At 32.7% G+C, this 23,646-nt stretch overlaps 1 protein-coding gene across 1 annotated transcript in view; it reads right to left on the reverse strand.

Moving 5' to 3' along the window:
- Nucleotides 1-23,646, reverse strand: part of LOC127704194 (condensin-2 complex subunit D3-like) — a 71,888-nt gene that overhangs the window by 11,796 nt on the left and 36,446 nt on the right. The window contains exons 28-40 of the mRNA XM_052208130.1: nucleotides 16,246-16,375; nucleotides 15,863-15,971; nucleotides 13,087-13,171; nucleotides 12,197-12,301; nucleotides 11,752-11,821; nucleotides 10,957-11,041; nucleotides 10,267-10,356; nucleotides 7,676-7,786; nucleotides 6,616-6,675; nucleotides 6,093-6,177; nucleotides 3,874-3,983; nucleotides 2,297-2,580; nucleotides 704-953 (exon numbers count right to left, since the gene is read on the reverse strand). Coding sequence (XP_052064090.1) covers nucleotides 704-953; nucleotides 2,297-2,580; nucleotides 3,874-3,983; nucleotides 6,093-6,177; nucleotides 6,616-6,675; nucleotides 7,676-7,786; nucleotides 10,267-10,356; nucleotides 10,957-11,041; nucleotides 11,752-11,821; nucleotides 12,197-12,301; nucleotides 13,087-13,171; nucleotides 15,863-15,971; nucleotides 16,246-16,375 — 1,574 coding nt within the window. The remainder of the gene's footprint in view (nucleotides 1-703; nucleotides 954-2,296; nucleotides 2,581-3,873; nucleotides 3,984-6,092; nucleotides 6,178-6,615; nucleotides 6,676-7,675; nucleotides 7,787-10,266; nucleotides 10,357-10,956; nucleotides 11,042-11,751; nucleotides 11,822-12,196; nucleotides 12,302-13,086; nucleotides 13,172-15,862; nucleotides 15,972-16,245; nucleotides 16,376-23,646) is intronic.

Consider the following 23,646-nt stretch of genomic DNA (forward strand, 5'->3'; position numbering starts at 1 on the left):
CAGCTGAGATAGGAGTCAATAAACCATAACTGAAGGTGCAGTGACTAATAACCTCCATTGAAATGAGAAATGCCAATGCTAATACAACTGCATACCAAATACCATAGACTAATAATCATAAGTGGTTCCCTTTAAAATGACTTAAACACAAACTTTAACACCACAAAGCACACAAAAATGAAACATCATGAGGGGACAGGGCTATATAATTTCCATGGAAATCAGACATGCAAATGCTATTAAAACTGCAAACCAAATATCATTGACTTACCATTAGTGGTTAATCTTCATCTGACCTAATCGCAAACTTTAATGTAAACTATGCAAAAGTTTCAAAGTTAATTATAGACTATGACTATGACATAAACTGACCTAATCACAAACTAATACATTGTTGACACACTCCTCCAGAAAAGCATGCCTAAGTCTCACTTTTTTCGACTTAGTTGAGGTAAGACAAAATTTGTTCCCTTACAAACAGAGATGCACATAACATGTTGCAAGATCTCAATAAAATCAATATTTGTTATGTTAGGTCAGTGAAAAAACAATGACAAGTAAACCAAATGGATTTTGAAAGCCACAACAAAAAGTTTCCTGCACATTTTAACACAGTTGTGATGTGTTTAATGTAATCAAACATTCAAAATTTTTATATGCTGAGTTCACCCAAACTTGTAAAAATTATTTTAGATGAGCCTACCCTAACTCCAAGATGTGGGCTCTCATCTTCTTCATCATCATCATTACTCTTTTTCTTTTCTTTCAAAATAGATTTGCGTTTGGAAGAAGTCTTCTTCAGAGATGGTGATTCAAATGTCTGTGCCTCAGCTGACGATCGTGAAGCTGGTTCTTCAGTGGAACTCTTTGATAGACTGTCATGAATATTCTGAGCTCTCTCAAATGCCTTCCTAGCAGAATTAAGGATTGCTAATGTAGAAAGTGATGCTTCCCTGTAATATGCAATGTTAGTAAAACATCAAAGTGAAAGCAGTGCTGAAAGATGTCAAAATTTACTGTCAATTTACAAATAAATATCATTTTTGAAAATTTCAAAAGGTAAATTACACCAATTCATTTACTTTAGTAATGGTCAACAGTCCCACATCCGTATGAAATACCTTATGGCCAGGAACTCTTTTTTGTATCTTTTTTCAATAGAGGTTATACTGTGAAATTACTTTTATTCATGGGGTTCCAATTTTGTGGTTTTCGTGGATGGCTTTATCCACAAATTTAAGTGTCCGACGAAATATAACAACTGTTGTCCAAATCGAGACAATAAAAGATCTCTATGTAGGGTTGAATACATGGATACGGGCATATAATCTAAGTACATCGAATATCAGCAAACACAGTATGAACTATATCTACAAATTGAGTTAGGATTTTACCCATTTAATCTTTAAAAAACATAAACTGTATAACCTATAATGAAAAATTAGTTTTGATCGATGAAAGTCAGACTTCCAGTGATGATATGCAATGATGAAGTTTTCATTTTATCTCCTAATAATTCTCAAACTTTCCATACAAATAAATTCTATAGAATGTTTTTAAGTTTCAAGGGTTGAATGGAAATTAATAATGTGTACAGGAGTACATGATTGTTTGTGTTCAATACAGTTTCATTGACATTAAAAGCAATTTGAGATAGAACATGACCATTTTTTTTAAATGCTATTTACCACTGGTCCTAAAATCATATTAAAACTGAACACTGCCTATTATGCATGAATCTTCTATATCAAAACTGCTAGTAAATATGACATCAACTTGTGAAAATGGTGAAATTAATTTTGTTAATATGAATTTCACTTTAATATAATTAATAACAAAAGTTAAGAAAAAAATGTACCCGGTTTAAGTGATTGATGTATTTGCTTTAAATTTCTCCAATTCTAAAACTTTCCATACAAATAAATGCTATAGAATCCTTTTAAGTTTCAAGGGTTGAATCGAAATTAATAAAGTTACTCTTTTTATGTGCAATACTTTTTGTACAAAAACACAATTAGAACCAGCTAAATGAGGAATGGCCCAGTTCTTTCGTGAAATCTTTCTTACAGATCTTTCTTGTCAAGAAAAATAAGGTTATTTTGAAAATAAACGGCATTATCATATTTTGCTTTACTTAAATTTGCATTTCTTTCTAAATTCAACCCTGGCATGGATGCTAATGATACAACACAATCAATAAGTACTTCATCAAAAGTAAATCTAATAATTCAAACTAAGTTAAACCTATGCATTGCATTCAGGAATTTTGTTGCAGACAAGATAAAAGTGTTCTTACCTGGCAGGTGTCTTCATAGGAGTAGCACCTACAACTTGGACTGTAGGTGGACCCATGACAGAACGATCATTGTCTGATGCTTGTTTAGAACCACCTTTGGGACTTTGTACTTTTTTTGTTGATATCCCAGGTCTAGGTGAACCTTTTTGGTTCTCCAGTCTAGGTGAACCTCCTTGGCCTGCTAATCTTGGGGAGCTAGGTTTAGAAGATGGTGTACCTGGTTTAGATCCAGCTGGGGTGGTTGGTTTAGACGAAACATGTGGACTTCCTGGCTGTGAAGTAGCCTGAGATAAAAACAAAAACAAAAAACCTTTTAGACAGTGTAAACGTGAAATCATAATAAAGCCATTATAAAGGTACCATTACGGAGAGCATCCACTTAAAATCCAATATAATTTTGAACAGCTGTCCATTAGGTACCTTTGACCTTGAAAGTAAAAAATGGATCAAGGTCTCCAATTTACAAAGCATTGGATGTGTTTGTTTAAGAAAGACTGATGCAAGACCACAGCTACAACAACCTTCAATCTCCTAAATTATGTTACAATAGGATTCAAGCTCTCTCTATTGCCAATCACTAAACAATGACTCCTGAAGTTTAGATGCAAGCCATGATCTCCTTAGTGTTTTTCAAATCTATCCCTCAAATTCATTTAGCGACATTAAATTGGACTTACAACATGGCACCTACAAACTCTTCCTAGGGTTGACACAAGTGTTTTTTTTCCTCTCTATTATTTAAATTTAATGCATTTGTGGTTGTCTCTCTCTCCTAAATTACAGAAGCACCATAGGTGAACAAGCTTGTCTGTGATCTTTATGAAATTGTTGCAGATAAAAATTATGTTTGTGCCAGGTACTGATTTTTTGTTTAGGTGATGAAGTCTACTGACAATTTGTCAACTGATGGTTATTGCTGACATTGAGATTTAGAGACATGCAATATCCAAAACCAAATTTTCACTAAATTTAATGGAAACCCAAATTGTAGCCAAAATTGCAGTCTATTATTTAGCTGCTGTGAACTAGCCCTTCAACTTACTGACCTCAAATTTGAATGCTGTCTTTATTGATGCAAGTTTGATACATTACAAATTTTTTCTCTTTTCCCAAAGGGACATTATTTAATTTGACAAAATGTTGGTCAATCAAGAGACTTCGCCCTTTGACTTCAAAAGCAATTAAGGTCTTTCCCATACAAAGGTGCATTATCCACCAAAAAGTGGTAACAATCTGATTTATGGTTTAAACAATATTGTCCTGATTTGAAACTTTTCCCAAAATTTCAGTCTATTCATATGAACTGTGACCTTGACATTTGACCTGGTGACCGAAAAAATATAAATGGGGCTTGTTCTTTCAAAGGAGATTTTTCAAGCTTAGTTTGGTGAAGGCTAGACAATGAATCATATGTTATCACGAAACAAACATTATGCCCAAAGTTCAGTCTACCAATTGCTGCTGTGACATGACCTTTGACCTCAAAATCAATATGGGTCCTCTTACCCCCTGAGTATTATTAAACTGAGTTCAATTTTGGTCTAGCTTGGACATAATAAATGATACCAAATCTGAACCTGAACTATTGATGCATTCCTCTGTCTTTCTAACTCTTCCTCTTGTTCTTCAAACTTTCTCAGGTCAAACTCAATCTCAGTGGCTAATTGTCTGTCAGCTGATAAAATATCTGTTAAATGTCAAATATTATTTTATCATTAATCTTATTCATATTTCAGTTTTGCTCAATACTTATCTGCTGATTAAAACTCTGTAGAATTGAAAAAAATATCAAATAAAACTTATTGGTTAGATGTCATTTAATTAAGTATCTATAGAGTATTAAATACTGTTTATATCAAAACTCTCAATGGTCCACTTCTCAATTCTTGACCTACTTCGAAGTTATTCTGTTCAGTAGTACCTCAGAACAGTGTGACGGAAATATTTGATGAATGAATGGAAGAACAGACACACAGATAAGGTGAATGCAATACAGCCCAACTCCTATAACTGTGGTATAATAATAAATACAAGGCAAATGTTTCTGAAATTACAGTACTTCACAAACTCATCTAAATAGAAAGCTATCATTAAACAAAGCAATTACTTCCAAGTTCAGTGGAAGTCGACTCCTAAGTTCAGACCTAACAATCTTCTTGAATATGAGATATATATATATATATATATATATATGGTAAAATAAAAGCATTCTAGATATCATAGTTTTACTCTAAGATTTTCTTCATTAACTATTTATTAAGGAAAGTTGAAATTTTAACAACGTAAAAATTTCAGTCAATGAAGCATGACTTTGAAGAAATAGAACATTCATTTTTCTAAAACTAAATTGCTAAGATGCTGCTGCAACAGTATACAAAATAACAATGGTTTATCTGAAGCTCTTCTTCATAAGCATACCTAATATGAAAACATGCATTCAAACTATGTCACTTTCATAACTTATGGTAGAAGGTGTGGGTGCAAGGGTCCCGAAACAGTCACATTTGCCAGTCATGACTGAAACTGAAAGCTATTTGTCCTAAACGGCAGATTGGAATTCAGAGTTCTCGAAATCTTTCTTTTCCTGGTGATCCTTGAAGAAATCTGATTGTCCTCACTATTATTTCTATTACAAAATACCAAAATTGTGGTGGTCCTTTGGAAATTTTGTTGGTCAAAACCTTCAGACCGCCACTTTTCGAGAACTCTGGGAATTTAGGTCAAATTTTATTATTTACAGAAATAATTTCGGTCATTTCATTGAGATAGGGTTTCAATCGCCATTTTTAACTCAATTTTGTTTTCAAATGCTTTTCCAGTAATAAAACTGTCACTCCAGTATGGTATGATAATCCTGAAGGCCCTCCTAATAACCATATCAATGCCTCTTGATCCTAATTTAGTATCAAACTCGAAAGAAGCATTGGCGATTCCTGTGAAATTTACTGTTTTTTTTGTCATTAAAATCATTTAAGTTTTATACTGTTGGCATTCAATAAATCGTTCTTGAACGTATTTAGAAAAACGGTATAAAACTTCATGAAGTAAATGCGATGAAACCGGTCAATACAAGTTTGTTGATTCCATGAATCTAGTGTGAATATTTTCTACAGTTTAAAAGAAAGACCAGAACTTTCAAGTCATTAGAATTGATCGAAATTGTGTGAACAAGTGAATCTGTGAGCTACTGCTCACTAATGATACCCCTGCCCCGCTAAAAGTATAAGGTAAACAGGAAGTTGTTGAGTGATGAATCTGAAAACGCATCACACTGTAAAGCTGACTCAAATAAACCCTGAAACCAAATTACAGAAATCCTTGTAATGTAGTTCCTGAGAAAGATGCGACGAAAAATATTCATGGGACGGACGGACTGACGAATGGACAGAGAGAGGTAAAACAGTATACCCCCACTTTTTTAATGCGGGGGTATAAAAAATTTCCAGATCCTTGTGTGGGTGATATATTATGAATGCTACTGAAGTGCATGGATGGTGAAATAACTGAAATAAATGGTACTTAATCCTAAAAGGACTCAGACAAAAATTGAAAATGTGGTGTTGACAAGCATTTCACCTCCAAATGCAATGTATATTTTTGAAGAGACAAACAAAATGTCCTGTTTAAGCTCTTAAATATATAGAATATTTTTGACTATTTTTCTATCATTACATTTCTAAAGATCCCATTACACATTTCCTTGACTTACAATGGAATCCTTTATAGCTAAATATATCAGTAGCAGTACTAAACCATCAGGACAATAAAACAATAAGCCTATACAACATTCAAGTACCTTGTACTTCATTTTTATAATCTTTTAACAGTTCTCTAAGATACATCATCAGGTCTTTCAATACTGTAGATCTTTGTTGTTCTAACTGCAATATACATGTAGTATGTAACATTGCATGATGATGGCAAATTGACAATAACTTAAGTTTCAAATAATAAAGTGCAATTTCACTTTCACAATCAATTCAAATCAAAGGGTTTTCATTCTGATAACAAATCATTGCAGTCAAATAAATGTTATGCCTGCTATATAATAAAATAGCTAAATTTATTGTACATTCTATTATAAAAATTTATTTTCTGAGTTATCTCCCCTGATATATGAAGACTTCAAAATTTGGAATCATTGGAATTATTTCAAAGTAAATTCCATTTCTGGATCAAATTTGCTAAGGGCTGTTCGAAAATTAAATGTATGGTAGGCATGGGAGTCACTTTTTAAACCCCAATCACTTATAATTCAAAATTTTCATTTAATTATAATTGTTCTGATTTCAGTAAGATTGTTTTTAACTTTCACTTACCATGTGTTTAAGAGAGACAACAATTGGCACAATGTTTTCTATAACATTTTTCTTCACAACCTGTAATAAAAATATGAAAGGGATGAATGAAATCCAATTTTTCAAATTTGTTTAAAATACAAATTTCATTAATAATTTTTTCTTTAATACTTTGTAACATGTTTGTATTAACCTCTGAACTGTTCCCAAAGTTTGTATAAATTCTAAACAAGTGAAACTGCGAGCTACTGCTCACTGATGATACCCCCGAAACAACTGGATAATTTTAATAGTGTAAAAATATGTACCCCCGAAACAACTGGATAATTTTAATAGTGTAAAAATATGTAAGTGTCCGGTAAACAGGAAGTTGTTGAGTGATGATTCTGACAACGCATCACATGGTATAGCTGACTTATATAAACCCTGAAGCCAAATTTCAGAAATCCTAATGATGTAGTTCCTGTGAAAGCTGCGACGAAAAATATTCATTGGACGGACGGACGGACTGACAGAAGTAAAAAAGTATACCCCACTTTTTCAAAGCGTAGGTATAAAAATTATGATGTTCTTTAAAGAATTTCTTAATTTCAGGATCAAAGACACCAATGTATTTCATTCAAATTATCTAGACCATTCAGGGGTAGAAATAAGAAACTATAAACTAGTCAAGCAGGAAAAGCTCTTTTTATTGACTTGCCCTTTAAATGGTGTAAATACTGTAAATTCAGAAATTATTGCGTGCATTTATTATTGCGATTTTGTCATTTTAGACTTAATTGCGATTTTTATTTTTACGATTTTGAGAAAAATCATGTTTAATTCATATAGAATATTTCAAAATGCGAATTTAAATTATTGCGTTTACAACTCTGTCGCATTTTTCGCAATAATAAAAACCTCGCAATAATTTCTAAAATTTACAGTAAATGAAAATTAACTGGCCTAGCAGGAAGTTGTTCTTAAGATAAAATTGTCCTGTATTTAACCTGGTTGCCAAGGCCCAGCAGTAGAGCTCTTATTTCAAGTTTTAAGTTTAAACAATTAGAAAATCTATAAGTTATTTTAAGTACATGTATACCTGTGTGATTAATGTCTTTTTAGCAACTGCCATGACAACAGCAGCTCTTTCTTCATCGTCACCAGCCATCTCTTCCTGTGGTTTGGCACGTAAAGAGGATAGCTTGATTTCCTAAATAAAGAAACTATTTTTTCTTACACCCACTCTGCAAAATAGTCTGACTATGGCAAGTTAAAAATTCAGTGGTGTCAGTAAGTTTTTATGAAGCAGGATAAATTTCTAAAGTAGCCGGCTAGTTAAAAGCTTGCTCGTTGTGCCTATGGCTGGGGGTTTGGGGCCCGCTCAAGGGCCGCAGTTTTTTTTTTTAAAATGGTGCAAAATCCTGCATTTTGGGGTCTCCTGGACCCTTATTCAGACCACTGAAAACATCATTTTTTAATGAAAATAATGTAAATGATTAATTAAAATTAGTAGCATGGTGGTTGAATTTTCTGTAAATTTGATCAGATTGATATTTGCATTTGATCCAGACTTAGAACTGCTGTTATGTTGGCAACTTGCATGACCAATATACATTTCTGTGCAGTTTTCCAGCAGGTTGACTGCTAGCAAATATGGTTGAACTGAAAGATTCCAAAGATTAGTTTGAAATATCACTTGAATTATTAAGTTTTAGATGAAAATTGTAATTTTGACATTGAGAACATTATATATGTTTTAATTATTATAAAAAGAGTTGGGTTTTGTTTTTACAAAATTAAAAACCATATTCACTAGCAGTCAACAGGAGCTGCAAAGTTAGGAAATCCCTTTTGTATAAAACTGTAACCAAGTTGCTATTTATAAAATCGTATGCTCCCCAAGAAAATTTTGACATTTTAGACTCAAAACCTTGCATTCTGAGCATACCTGGAGGTGATTTAGATGCTTGGGAAAATGTAAATTTTGTCTTATTATTGTTGTTGACTTCAATGAAATTTAATAAAAAAAATCATTTACAAAATGGGAATCTTCATGCCCTGTGTACCAGTTTTTTTTACATATCTTTTTAAGACAACTTAAGAATTCTGTCCTTGAATAATGTAGATGATAGATGACCCCCCTTTTTTTTCTCAAAAGACTTGTACACGTACTTCAAAAGCATTGTCATAAAATTGATATCTCCTCTGATTTTCTTTTTTTTGTAAACTGTTCAGTAATTAGGAAACTAAAATCATTTTGAACTAATGTTATTTTATTTGTGGACGACAATATTCTACTTTCGTTTTTGACCTTCATTCTCTGGACACCACATGGGCTTTGAAAAGGGAACTACAAAAGGTACTGTTTTCCAGATTCTTAACAACATTATATATTATACTTTCTTTTATTTGACTGATATTATTTCATAACATGCTAATATCATCTTCTTTGACTTTCTTCGTTTTCTTGAAGCCAAAACCGAAAAGGGTATCTTGTTTATGACCATCGGAACGTCTCTCTTGTTATCTTTGCAAACATACTATACTTTCCGAATTTAAATAGACGACCAATCAGTGACCTGAATTTACCTGAACTATTTTTAGTCAAAGGTAAACACTGATTTTTACATCCTTTATCATGACTTTTATCGTTAAAGCTGATAATTTCAATGGAACAATTATTTTTTAATAATCTGATTATCATTTTTACTCTATTTTTTTTAACTCATGCAAAAATAGCCTGCAGGGAAAGGACAATTACCGGCGAAAATAGCCAGCTGCCGGCTTTTAACGACATCACTGATCATCACTGAAATCATAATATATTGCCATTACAGAATAAAAATACTTTAGAATTAGGAAAATAATAATCAGTTAGATCCTAGAATTTAAAGACTACAGAACTCATGAAAATGGTAAACAGCACTAAGCTATCTTTGAAATAAACAGTAATCCATTGTATTATGGTAGTTCCTGTGTATAATACACACCGTAAGACAATTTTTTATAACACATTTCTATATATATCATAAGACTAAGAGGAAGCATTTTACCACTAACACAATCATTCATGACAAATATTCTAAAAGTTTCTCACTAAAAATACCCTTTTATGTATTTCACTCCTGAACTTACGAAATTGATACATTTATACAATGGCTACTGCTACTGCTCTGGATTTGTAATTATTCAAAGGGTACTAATTTTGGTGTATTTCCTAGGTAAAGGTGAACTGTAAAATTATGGTTTAACGGAATGCAAATTTCCTACAGGCTTGTATGAAGAATTTGTTAATACAAATATATATAGTATCCACCAATAAATATTTTTCCTTAATCAACAAAACTAGGAATCCACAAAAATTAAAGAATCCACAATAGTTGTAAATGAGAGAACAGAACTTTCTCCTGTACGTGCATTCCAAAGTCAGGAGCCAGTAACTTAGTGGTTGTCGTTTGTTGCTGTATATCATATTAGCTAAACATTTATTGTTTTGAACATATATCAGGCTGTTATTTTTCTAGTTTGAACTGTTTGACTTTTGTCATTTCAGGGCCTTTTATAGCTTACTATGGGGTATGGGTTTTGCTCATTGTTGAACGCCGTTCAGTGACCTATAGTTGCTAACTTCTACATCATTTGGTCTCTGGTGGCAACCATACCATATCTTCTTATTTCTATATTTCATACCTTACTACTAAGTATAGCTAATGTATCCTTCAATAAAACACTGCTTTTCTCATTCAGTGGTATAATTCCATCAACAACACCACCAAGTATCTGTAAAATAATTATCAAATACCATCCTACATCGAACTATAGTTCTTTCATACTGATACAAGTGACAAAATTTCAAATGAAAAACAAATTTTGTGCAGGTTTAAAAATCCTATTAGAAAGAGGCACATTTTCCTTGTAACAATCGTTTGAGTTAAGCAAATTGCAACTGATTTTCATAGTTTGTTCTAATGTTGTGCTGTTACACCAATGTTCCAGGGGTTAGGGGAGGGTTGAGAGGACACTAACAATGTTTAACCCTGCCACATTCTTTATGTGCTTGTCCAAAGTCAAGAGCCTGTAGTTCAGCTGTTATCGTAAGTTCTTGTCTGTTATATTTGGTTTTCGTAAATTATTTTCTTGTAAATTAGGCTGTTAGTTTTTTCATTTGAATTGTATCGCATTTTTCATGTCAGGGCTTTTTATAGCCAACTTTACGGTATGGGTTTTTCTCATCGTTAAAGGCCCTACAGTGGCATATAATTGCTTATATCTACTTCATTTGAATTCTGGTGGATAGTTGTCTCATTGGCAATCATACCACATCTCCTTATTTTTATACATACTTTTTTGTAATGATGCAAAGTTATTTTGGTTATATACCTCTTGTGCCATTTTGGCAGTCATCTGAAACCTGTGTTCATCAGTCATATACTCCAACATAAACAAATATAACTTTAATCTTTTGCTGTAAAACAAGACATAAACACTCTTTATTTACAAATGAAACATAGATAAATTGAATAACAAAATATATAAATAAATCCTTACCTTGTACATTAAAATGATTAGGTAAATATGGGCATAATTTGGCAAAATTTTAACAAAAATTTGTCCATTAAATCTAAAATTTCCCTTTATGAATATTCCAAAGTTTATAACATAACACTAAACGAAAAACTGGTATTTCAGATGATAACTATTCACTGTGGCATCACAGGAATCTTACTACTATCATATAATGGTAGAAAAATAAGGATTTTTTTATGGGCCCATCACAAGTCAGGAACCATGTCCATGATTGTTTTTTATTACCTTTTTGATAGTCTCTGTTTAATTATTAATAACTTATTTTCATTTTTAGGCAATGGAGCTTGACATATTGAATAGACACGTCTATTGTTGAAGGACACCTATTTACCTCTAGATATTTTCTACTCTCATTGATGTATATCCCACATCTTCTCATAAGAAGTATGATTTCTTCATCATCACAGCAAAACTTGTTTAAAAATTTCTTTAAGTTGGATATTTCTGTTTCAGACATATTTTCTCTTATATAAATGTTCACTGTGTGTTATTATAACAGTCCATTTTGTATTCCATTTATTAGATTTACTATCAGAGTTTTCATTTAACACAAGATGGGATTTGTTGTGATATTAAACTATACAATACCTGGCATTATGATCCCCTTTCAAACAAAACATTCTCTTTTCTTTTTCATTTTGTGGAAACTTGTTGAAAGCTGAAAATAAAATGATATTATATAAACTCTTTGGTGCTAGAGAACTGTGGATCAATTATCAATCTTGGAGTACTAAGTTTTTGTAGATTTCATGAATATATGGGAACCACAAATTCAAATGTCCAACAAAATGCAAATTTTTTATGTTTGAATGTAAAAAAAATTCTCAAATCCATGAAATAAATTATCCACAGAAATACTATTTTCCTTCAGTCAGAGAATACATATGAATCCATAGTTATTCCTGAAATACATTCACTATCATTTTTCAATAAATCCACAAACTACATATAAAACTTTTCAAAAGACTTGCATAATATTCAATTTATGACAGAAGAAATAAAAAGCATCATACAGCAACCTATGTACACTTACTTGCATGATCTTCGTAAGCATTAAAATGAAATATGCATTCTAGGAAATGTTGGAAGAACATGGTCGGGTGTCTCTGCATTAATAAATGAACAAGACAGAACTCGGCTGAAATAAAAACATGTTATCTAAGCATGTGCATTTTCTAAGACAATTTAGTTAAAAATTTAGAATTTTATAAAACAGAATTTTGAATCAATTTATCATAAGGCAATATGAATTGTAGCATTTGAAAAAGTTTTTTAAAAGTCTTATTATATAGTGAGATGTCTTTTGTTTATTTGAGTCATTGTGTTGATGTCTAATTGATGTATACTCTATATCTCCTTTCATTCATAATATCTTCAATTGATGGAGTATAACATCCCCATATTGTGCTGATCCCTTAGGGGGTGGGGAAGGTTAAACTCATCAATCCAGTGTGTAAAAAAAAAACAATAGATCACAGTTTTATTTTTTCAGATTATTCAAATCCTTTTCATGGAATTTAAATATCTCAGTTTGACTTAATACAGAAATATGTCACAGACTAATAGATCTAACCTTCCTGTGATAGAATGAATTTACAATGCTGGTGTCAACTGGAAAAATAGTTAAGATTACATGAATCTTCTTTTCCCTTTCCTTTTATGATGATCAAATCTTTGATAGTTTATGCTTAAATTATTCACAGCTTTTTAGACTCCTGTGATTAACCGCTACACATATTGTATAGACGCCTGTCTATTGTTGAAGACTCTAAGTTGCTCTCTAGAAGTATTTTCATTAATTGTGTTGTAAGGTTGCTGTCTCAACAACATATAGCCATCACCTCCTTTTACTGAAGAGAAGTGTCATGTGTTTGTATTGAAATGTTCATTATTATTCATACATATAAAAAATACTGAACTAACCAAAATCTGCTATCTCTATATTAGAATCCAGTAATGTCATTATGAAACGGAAGAACAATACTCCTTTCCATTTCAAGAAATCTTCCTGTAATGAAATAAAGCTACAAAATAATACATAGTACACAGGGCTCACACTACTTCAGAATCATAGGGAGAAGTGACTTCTCTTTTTGAAACTGAGAGGGAGAAGTGGTGAGATTTGAAAGAGGAGTGCTCGTTCGCTCGCGGCGCTACACTGTTTGGTTTTTACTATAATACAAAGGGCCATATGTATCTTATTTTTTTATATTGTTCAATTTGTACCTGGGAATACAATAAAAGTAACAGTTCAAATTCAAAGTTGTTTAATTTTATCATATCGAGTTGCACAATCATATTAGTCCTCTTGTTAGAAGAAAAGTTAAATATCTAGCAATAATAAAAAAGATTTTTTTATATCAAAAAGGAAAAGAAAATTGTTATATCAATTAAAATTCAATTTAAAATGTACTCTATTATCATGTTTATGAAATTCAGTGTTTCTCATTAAAAAATATATAAATTTAACACAGTTAAGCTTGGACTTAGTATTCCCAGAGTTGATCAATTTTAATTAATAAATTGAGACAATGCATATATATTATCATGGAAATATATATATTAATCAAGAAGATCTAACCAAAAGTATGTTAATGCATGTGGAATGCGTAATTTTTCCTTTTGAGATCAATATTCCTCTGTCAGCTGTGCCATTCATGCGTCCATAGTCATTATCGTAAGAATCCGGATTTCGGTCATAGCTGGTCCGGTTACGATCAGTAGTTTATACAAATATTTCAATGGCGGATGATGAAAAATTTACAAAAATAAACGATGTTTGACACGCTATTTGGAAAGAAATATGACGTTTTTAATGCAATACATGGATAACAAATTTACTTCAGGCAAATTTCATCACGTTCTAATGAAGTAACAAACTTATTTTGCCGAAAGTTAAAATGATTTGATGTACGCCTTGAGTAACAAGTACCGGAAGTGATAAACAATTGTTTTTTATGAAATAACATGCAACCAACTTTAAAATCAATGCTTTAATCACTTTTCTGAAGAAAATAAATCGTTTATGTCCTTTAATTTCTTTATTTTTAAATGAAAAATTGCTGTTCATCGACTTGGTAAAAATTGAATATTGCCGATGACAAAAGCGACTGAAAGCGAGTATCGTAAACAACAGGGCGACTAGATTTCGCTTTTGACGGCCGGGAAAGCGACTTTGTCGCCCCAGTCATTGGTAGCGTGAGCCCTGGTACATACTGCATGTGGGCATAAGTAAATCTTTATCTACTATTCTAAATTTATCATCATATTCTTTCACAGAGAAACAAATCCACACAATGTCTACAATACAACAGCTGTTTCACTTTCACAGAGAAACAAATCCACACAATGTCTACAATACAACAGCTGTTTCACTTTCACAGAGAAACAAATCCACACAATGTCTACAATACAACAGCTGTTTCACTTTCACAGAGAAACAAATCCACACAATGTCTACAATACAACAGCTGTTTCACTTTCACAGAGAAACAAATCCACACAATGTCTACAATACAACAGCTGTTTCACTTTCACAGAGAAACAAATCCACACAATGTCTACAATACAACAGCTGTTTCACTTTCACAGAGAAACAAGTCCACACAATGTCTACAATACAACAGCTGTTTCACTTTCACAGAGAAACAAATCTACACAATGTCTACAACAGCTGTTTCACTTTCACAGAGAAACAAATCCACACAATGTCTACAATACAACAGCTGTTTCACTTTCACAGAGAAACAAATCCACACAATGTCTACAATACAACAGCTGTTTCACTTTCACAGAGAAACGAATCCACACAATGCCTACAATACAACAGCTGTTTCACTTTCACAGAGAAACAAGTCCACACAATGTCTACAATACAACAGCTGTTTCATTTTCACAGAGAAACAAATCCACACAATGTCTACAATACAACAGCTGTTTCACTTTCACAGAGAAACAAATCCACACAATGTCTGCGATACAACAGTTGTTTCACTTTCACATAGAAACAAATCCACACAATGTCTACAATACAACAGCTGTTTCACTTTCACAGAGAAACAAATCCACACAATGTCTGCAATACAACAGTTGTTTCACTTTCACATAGAAACAAATCCACACAATGTCTACAATACAACAGCTGTTTCACTTTCAGATAGAAAACAAATCCACACAATGTCTACAATACAACAGCTGTTTCACTTTCACATAGAAACAAGTCCACACAATGTCTACAATACAACAGCTGTGTTACTTTCACAGAGAAACAAATCCACACAATGTCTACAATACAACAGCTGTTTTACTTTCACAGCATGAATTCCCATATTTTCATGGCATATTTATGTTTCTTAAATAACCATTTACCAGTGCCAAAATATATTAAAATTTATGAGATTGTTATTCATTTTAAGGTTTGAAACAACAGTCAAACCTGCTATAAAGGTCACCTCTTTTAAGCAAAAATCTGTCTTGGCAGGTAATTTTCTTCTTTTCCAACTGTAGTAATACTTTTGCACTATGAACCTCAAATCCAAGGTCATCTTTCTTGTTAAGGTCACTTTCTCTGGTCCAGAGGGTGACCAATATATACAGGTTTGACTGTAGTAGATTTTCCCTGGCAATAGTGTTTTGAGTGTTTTTGAAGGCAATTTACCTGTTATTGTTATAAATATATGCTAGGTCAAAGATAATGTACCTGAAGTAACCTTGTAAATAGTGTTAGTGTCTGTTTCCTAACCAATGGTGATTCGTCCTTCAGACAGGCAGCAATATTAGATACATATCTATCAGCTGTGGTTGTGTACCTACAAAATTAAAACTTTCTAATACACAAAAGACTCACTCTGTGAGAAGTATCAACAATTGTCTCCAAAGTTCAGATGCCCCTGACAAAAAAACACTGACAGTAGATTATACAATTTTACAAAATATGACAATGGTAAATCATTTATTCCAAAATTAGGTATGCACTTCTCTAATGCAGTACTATTCACAAATAATGCAAGCTGTATCAAAATCCGTCAAAAACAAAAATATTTTCACCTTATAATAAAAAACATCACCTTTTGGTAAGCTCACCTGACACATAAATCACACATTATAATGACTACATTATTACGTATAGTAGGGTCCTTGCAAGTTTCCAATTCTCTTGCTAAAGCTGCAACACATTTCTTAGCCAAGTCTGGATTCTGTAGACACAGTTTACCTGTAAATATATCACTACTAGTATATATACATTCAATCTAAATCAAGGTATTTCATACATTCGGATAAATCAATCAAATATCATTTTGACGAAAGTACCAATAAGTTGGTTTTTTCCCCTTTTTTAATCACAAATACTCATTTATATTTCAAACCTAATAAGATGAATACATTCTTGATATATTCAGTTTCAGCAGAATGTTGAGGATGACGACGTTTGATTGGTGTTCGACATCAAGTGGCAATTATTACATGCATCTGATTACAGTAGTTGTCGTCTGTTTAAGTAGTTCATACGTGTTTCTCGTTTCTCTTTTTTTATATAGATTAGACCGTTGGTTTTTCCGTTTGAATGGTTTTACACTAGTAATTTTTTGGGGCCTTTAATAGCTTACTGTTGGGTGTGAGCCAATGCTCCGTGTTGAAGGCCGTACCTTGACCTATAATGGTTTACTTTTATAAATTGTAACTTGGATGGAGAGTTGTCTCATTGGCACTCATACCACATCTTCCTATATCTATATCAAGATAAGAACATGTTTAATGTGATAAGAATATGAACCTTGCTTTATACTAGATAGACACTCTGAGCTGAACAGTTTAGACACTCTGAGCTGAACAGTTTAGACACTCTGAGCTGAACAGTTTAGACACTCTGAGCTGAACAGTTTAGACACTCTGAGCTGAACAGTTTAGACACTCTGAGCTGAACAGTTTAGACACTCTGAGCTGAACAGTTTAGACACTCTGAGCTGAACAGTCTTTGATCTTATTCATAAATTTCATGTGCTTATAAATTAGCAGAGAAGCAGCAAATATCAATTTTTAAGTTTTCAGTTTGACCTGGCATGCTATCACGACACATGAATGTTGGAAATCTAACAATTTAAACAAATATAGTTTACCTTTTTTCAATTTATAGTAAAACAAAACAGGAATTCTGGTTGTACATCAAATAATTATTCCCTTAGACTGAGGATATAGGCAAAACCCAAATATTTGCTTATTTTAGAGGAAAATAGGTACTTATATGTTATATAAGTAATGTTTATACATAGTTTGATTTTCATTACACTCAGTGGTCATTATTTTAGGATTTTCCCAGGATGTGTGTTTTCTTTACTGTTGAGATGAAACAGATTTATTATCACATCTCAATCAGTTAGATGTGAAGTTTATCACATGTTCTTAGCAGGAGGTTTAATTACATCAGTTCCAATACAAATATACATGTCTTGTTAATTAGTGACCACTTGTGGCATTTGGCTTCCTTTGTCCTTTGTTCTTTATACATTAACCTGGGTGCAGTTTTAACTCCTCTCACATAGGAGTATCCCATTAAGAAGTTGTGTATTAAAAACCTGTGTATGCTGCCTTGAGTATCCATTTATTTAAATGCAGATTAAGCAGTTATTAGACTAATCTTGGCTCTAATAGTGTTTTAGCTAAAAACTATATTTATGTGGAATTAGGTATAAGCATGTACAGGGTAATCATAATGATCCCTTGCAATCTGCTAATAATACACCTTTAATTAGGCTTGATTATGTTTTAAATTCTGTAAAAAGACTGCAAAAAACAATCAAAGCGCGAAAGCGCTGTAAAGGCAGTTAATTACAGGTTGTGTGTATTTTTAGTCCAGTTAAATCATTATCTTGCATAGTACATTGTACTTATCAGAGGTGGTTTTCAGTATTTAAGATTTAGAGTTCTCTAATGATATTGAACAAGTTATATGAATGTCATATTCTGAGCACTATATGAAGGTGATTGTTCTCACTTGTTTATGAACTAGTGCATTATGTCCAGTTTGTACCTTTTTTTATCTATGTTTATAGTCAAATTAGTTATCAAAGGTACCAGGATTATAATTTAATACGCCAGACGCGCATTTCGTCTACATAAGACTCATCAGTGACATTCAGATCAAAATAGTTCTAAAGCCAAACAAGTACAAAGTTGAAGAGCATTGAGGACCCAAAATTCCAAAAAGTTGTGCCAAATACGGCTAAGGTAATCTATTCCTTGGATAAGAAAATCCTTAAGTTTTTTCGAAAAATTCAAAGTTTTGTAACAGGAAATTTATAAAAATGACCATATAATTGATATTCATGTCAACACCGAAGTGCTGACTACTGGGCTGGTGATACCCTCGGGGACGAAACGTCCACCAGCAGTGGCATCGACCCAGTGGTGTAAATAGTTATCAAAGGTACCAGGATTATAATTTAATACGCCAGATGCGCGTTTCGTCTACATAAGACTCATCAGTGACGCTCAGATCAAAATAGTTAAAAGCCATACAAGTACTAAGTTGAAGAGCATTGAGGACCCTAAATTCCAAAAAGTTGTGCCAAATACGGCTAAGGTAATCTTTTCCTTGGATAAGAAAATCCTTATTTTTTCGAAAAATTCAAAGTTTTGTAACAGGAAGTTTATAAAAATGACCATATAATTGATATTCAAATACTGTTTAAAATAGTTAGGCATTTTCATTTTAGTAATAAGTAAATGTTATCAACTGTATTTTATTCAACTCTGCAAATGTGGTTTGTTACTGTTAAGTATGGATGATAGTTGTTTCATTGGCAATCATAACACATCTCCTAATTTATATAATGATCTATATTCAACGACATCAGGTACAAAAAAAATGTATGTAACTAAACTATGATGGGAAACCTTTGACTTCTTTCTTTTATATAAACTTTTGATTTGGTACCATAGAACTATGTAGAATAAATGTACATTGCAACATGTCAACTCTTTCAATGACAATACTTTTTTTAGAAACTATAACTCCAAGCAAAATTATATTTCCAAGTTTAAAGTAATTTATGAATGAAAAAAGGAGTTCTTAATTAAGAAATAAACTGATTCGCTGAGCGCAGCTGGATACACCCGCAGAAGTCCAACCCTGAACAGTTGGGGCAAAAATGGACACAATATTCAAGCTTGATACAGGTCTGAATTTAGATTGTAATTAAATATTTGACATATTATAGTTTCTGAATAAATGTAGTCAAAGAACTTGAAATCGGTTATATGAATTAAATTTATATTCAATTAAAGATTTCTTGCTGTTGTGCAATACACTGTGCTGTTGCGCAATACTTAATTAATCTGTTGCCAGACTATAAACAAATAAAGTTCAATTTCTTCTCAATGTCATATTTGAAATTTATGAAAAGTCTATAGGGAGATTACATCAATAGCTATAAATAATTCACCAAAGTTTCATGCGAACTGCTTAAAGCATTTTTGAGTTGTTGTCCAACAAGAGTGCACACGCTGAAATGTCTCGCCTTCTTTACTAATCACTGATATTATGTTGATAGTCCTTAATATAAAGCTTTATTACAACTGTCACATAAACTTAACATTAACCAAGTAAACTAAACATTGACCAATGAACCATGAAAATGAGGTCAAGGTCAGATGAACCATAACAGGCAGGCATGTACAGCTAACAATTCTTCCATACAACAAATATAGTTGACCTATTGCTTATAGTTTAAGAAAAACAGACCAAAACACAAAAACTTAACACTGAGCAATGAACTGTGAAAATGAGGTCAAGGTCAAATAAAACCTGCGCGACTGACATATAGATCATAAAATATTTCCATACACCAAATATAGTTGACCTATTGCATATACATGTAGTATTAGAAAAAAAGACCAAAACTCAAAATCTTAACTTTGACCACTGAACCATGAAAATGAGGTCAAGGTCAAATGAGACCTGCCATCTAGACATGTACACCTTACAATCATTCCATACACCAAATATAGTAGACCTATTGCATACAGTATAAGAAAAACAGACCAAAACACAAAGTTAACTATTACCACTGAACCATGAAAATGAGGTCAAGATCAGATGACACCTGCCAGTTGGACATGTACACCTTACAGTCCTTCCATACACCGAATATACTTGACCTATTGCTTATAGTATCTGAGATATGGACTTGACCACCAAATCTTAACCTTGTTCACTGATCCATGAAATGAGGTCGAGGTCAAGTGAAAACTGTCTGACGGCATGAGGACCTTGCAAGGTGCGCACATACCATATATAGTTATCCTACTACTTATAATAAGAGAGAATTTAACATTACAAAAAATGTTAACTTTTTTTTCAAGTAGTCACTGAACCATGAAAATGAGGTCAAGGACATTGGACATGTGGCTGACGGAAACTTCGTAACATGAGGCATCCATATACAAAGTATGAAGCATCCAGGTCTTCCACCTTCTAAAATATAAAGCTTTTAAGAAGTTAGCTAACGCCGCCGCCACATCACTATCCCTATGTCGAGCTTTCTGCGACAAAAGTCGCAGGCTCGACAAAAACTGGAAAATTCCCCCTTTTTTAATGAATAAAACCCCATAACTCAGAAATGTAAAATCTAAAATTTATAAAATTCTAAAGGGAGCTTACAGATTGATAATTTAGTCTTAGATGCAAGATTTTTTTATCAGTTGTTAGTGGCTTTGAACTAGCTGTCAGTAACTGTGAGTACTCTCAGATCTGTACTTAGTGTCTTTTTGTTGTTTGGATGTACAACTACCCGACCACGTCCACTTGTATTTGTATTTATCCATCTGATGAGTTAAGCCTCTTTCAACTGATTTTTATAGTTCGTTCTTATATTGTACTGTTACACCACTGTCCCAGGTTAGGGGGAGGGTTGGGATCCCGCTAACATGTTTAACCCCGACACATTCTGTATGTACATGTATGTGCCTGTCCCAAGTCAGGAGCCTGTAATTCAGTGATTGTCGTTTGTTTATGTGTTGCATATTTGTTATATTCGTTCATTTTTTGTACATAAATTAGGCCGTTAGTTTTCTTGTTTGAATTGTTTTACATTGTCATTTCGGGGCCTTTTATAGCTGACTGTGCGGTATGGGCTTTGTTCATTGTTGAAGGCCGTACTGTGACCTATAGCTGTTAATTTCTGTGTCATTTGGTCTCTTGTGGAGAGTTGTCTCATTGGCAATCATACCACATCTTCTTTTTTATATTTACATCAACAGATATAAACAATTCACCAAAGTCAAGGTGAGACAACAAAACTTAGTGGTAAGATCTCTGAAATTTTTTACACGGTACAAGTTTTTCTCATTGTTGGAGATTGTACGGTGACAGTAACACCTGTAACTGCTTAAACCCATTTCTTATGCACTTTAGTTCGATAAACTCACTGAATATCATACCACATCTCCTTATTTTTATATGCATTACAATTTACATGTGCATGTAATTATAAATATATATATATCAGAACAAAATTCATTGCGTCACTTTTATTTATGCATCCTTTGGCACAATACAAGTTCTAAAATTACACAACATAAAACAACTAAATGTTATTTCAGATGAAAGTTTTGTTTCAGTTCCATTCATAGGATTTATTAGAATTTTTATATGTTTTGCCAAGTCCAATAATTCGCTCTATGTGCACATGTTAATTGGAAACTTTTCTATCCCATATAAGAGTTTTGGAACTAATTCTGTTTCTTTTTTTGAAAAAAGTTAGCAAACAAATCTTGCACATTTAAACCTTTGTCTGCCATCACACTGTCACCTGGATCACATAATTGAACTATTCTACATCTTTCAACTATTTCATAGTCACTGGTAGAACCAACATATGCATTAGAGACATAGTTGACTAAACCACCAGGTGTCGAACATACAAGTATTTTCAGTGTTTCTGTTTTTATTATTTTATATGATGAAAAGGTTGCCTGAGCTCTAGGAGCTTTAGGTTTTATCACGGGATATTCTGTGCTGTCAATAATAATCCAAGTCATAGGAAACTTTAATTTGAAGTTGGATGGCGAAAAATACCTGACTAAACCACTAGATGGCCAAGTGTTAGCCTCACACCACTGTTTAGACATAAAAACAATCCATGTATACACAATATTCTTAACACTAGATTCAATCTAGAATCTAGAAAGTTCAAAGTTGGTTGTATAATGCCTCAATTTCATCAAAGTCATAAAAAAACTGATTTTCAACTGACACCCTATCAATTTGAAAATATATGTATCTCAAACAATGTGCTGCTGGACCAAGTGTGGTCAAAACAAATAAAAATTTAGTATACAACTCTAAACCGGTATAAAAATGCATGGCTGTGTCACGTGTCTTCATTTCAAAATTCTCTGCTGAAAACATAGGCATTGATGGTGTTTGCGTAATTCCATCTGTGAAGCTCAGCATTAGCTCGGCAGTTGGTGGTGGACAGTCATAAATCCTTTATGCAGTATGAATGACTTCTTCAGGAAAACCAACTTTACAATCAAAACTTTCCTCTAGATTTCTACTACAATATTCATCAAGTTTAGTTCTTTTGTTTTCACAGGAAACTGCCCTGATTTTTCTTTTTGCAGACAATTCAGTCTCTTGCTTGGTCCAGGAAAATAGGCTGGGAATGGCAGTAGACTTAAGTCTCTGTATGGTGGCTTTGCGCCCTGAAAAAGGTTATAAAACATTAGTTTTTTGATAATTAAATGAACTTCCATTAGCAATGTATACTTTGTATTACCTGGCAAAATATTAACTAGATTTATTCATTACAATCTGGATAAAACTATGTTTGCCTGATTCAATGTATGTTATGTAAATCCAAAGGACAAACAATGAGAGACTTATGCAACATACGTACATTGTTTGTACCTAAATAACTATAATATAGATGAGAGCATGTCATTGTTTTGTTCCTGTTAACACTGTCATTGATATTTTTCAAGAAAGTCTATGAGGCATAGCTTATGCATGCCTGTCATTACGACATTAGCATAATTACTGCTAAAATAATTCTCAGTATGATATACCTCTTGTAAGAAATCATTATAATTGTAGCAATCACCAAAAAATCTCAAACAGATCACATTGAATCGTTATCCCAAAAATTATGACGTCTTGAATTAACCACCCCCTTTTATTCTAAAACGATAATTGCGGTTGTAAACAGACTTGTGTTTATTCGCATGGCGATTACATATATAACTATATATTTCAAAAAGAAAATAGAGTTTTACCATGAATAGTTTCCTGCACGTAGTCTTTTTCAGTAAAATGTGCCTTGCAAACAACAGCTGATTGAGATGGACTCCACGATTTCATCATGTTCTCGTCCAATCTGCGTATGGGCCATGGCGTTGATCCAACTTTTCCTTCTTTTTAAGTCATTTGGAAATGCATGTCCTCCTCTAAAATGACATCCAGGTACACAACAACAAGTACTTGGC

Source organism: Mytilus californianus, unplaced genomic scaffold (genome assembly GCF_021869535.1).
Source record: "Mytilus californianus isolate M0D057914Y unplaced genomic scaffold, xbMytCali1.0.p SCAF_6, whole genome shotgun sequence".
NCBI classification, from domain to species: Eukaryota; Metazoa; Mollusca; class Bivalvia; order Mytilida; family Mytilidae; genus Mytilus; species Mytilus californianus.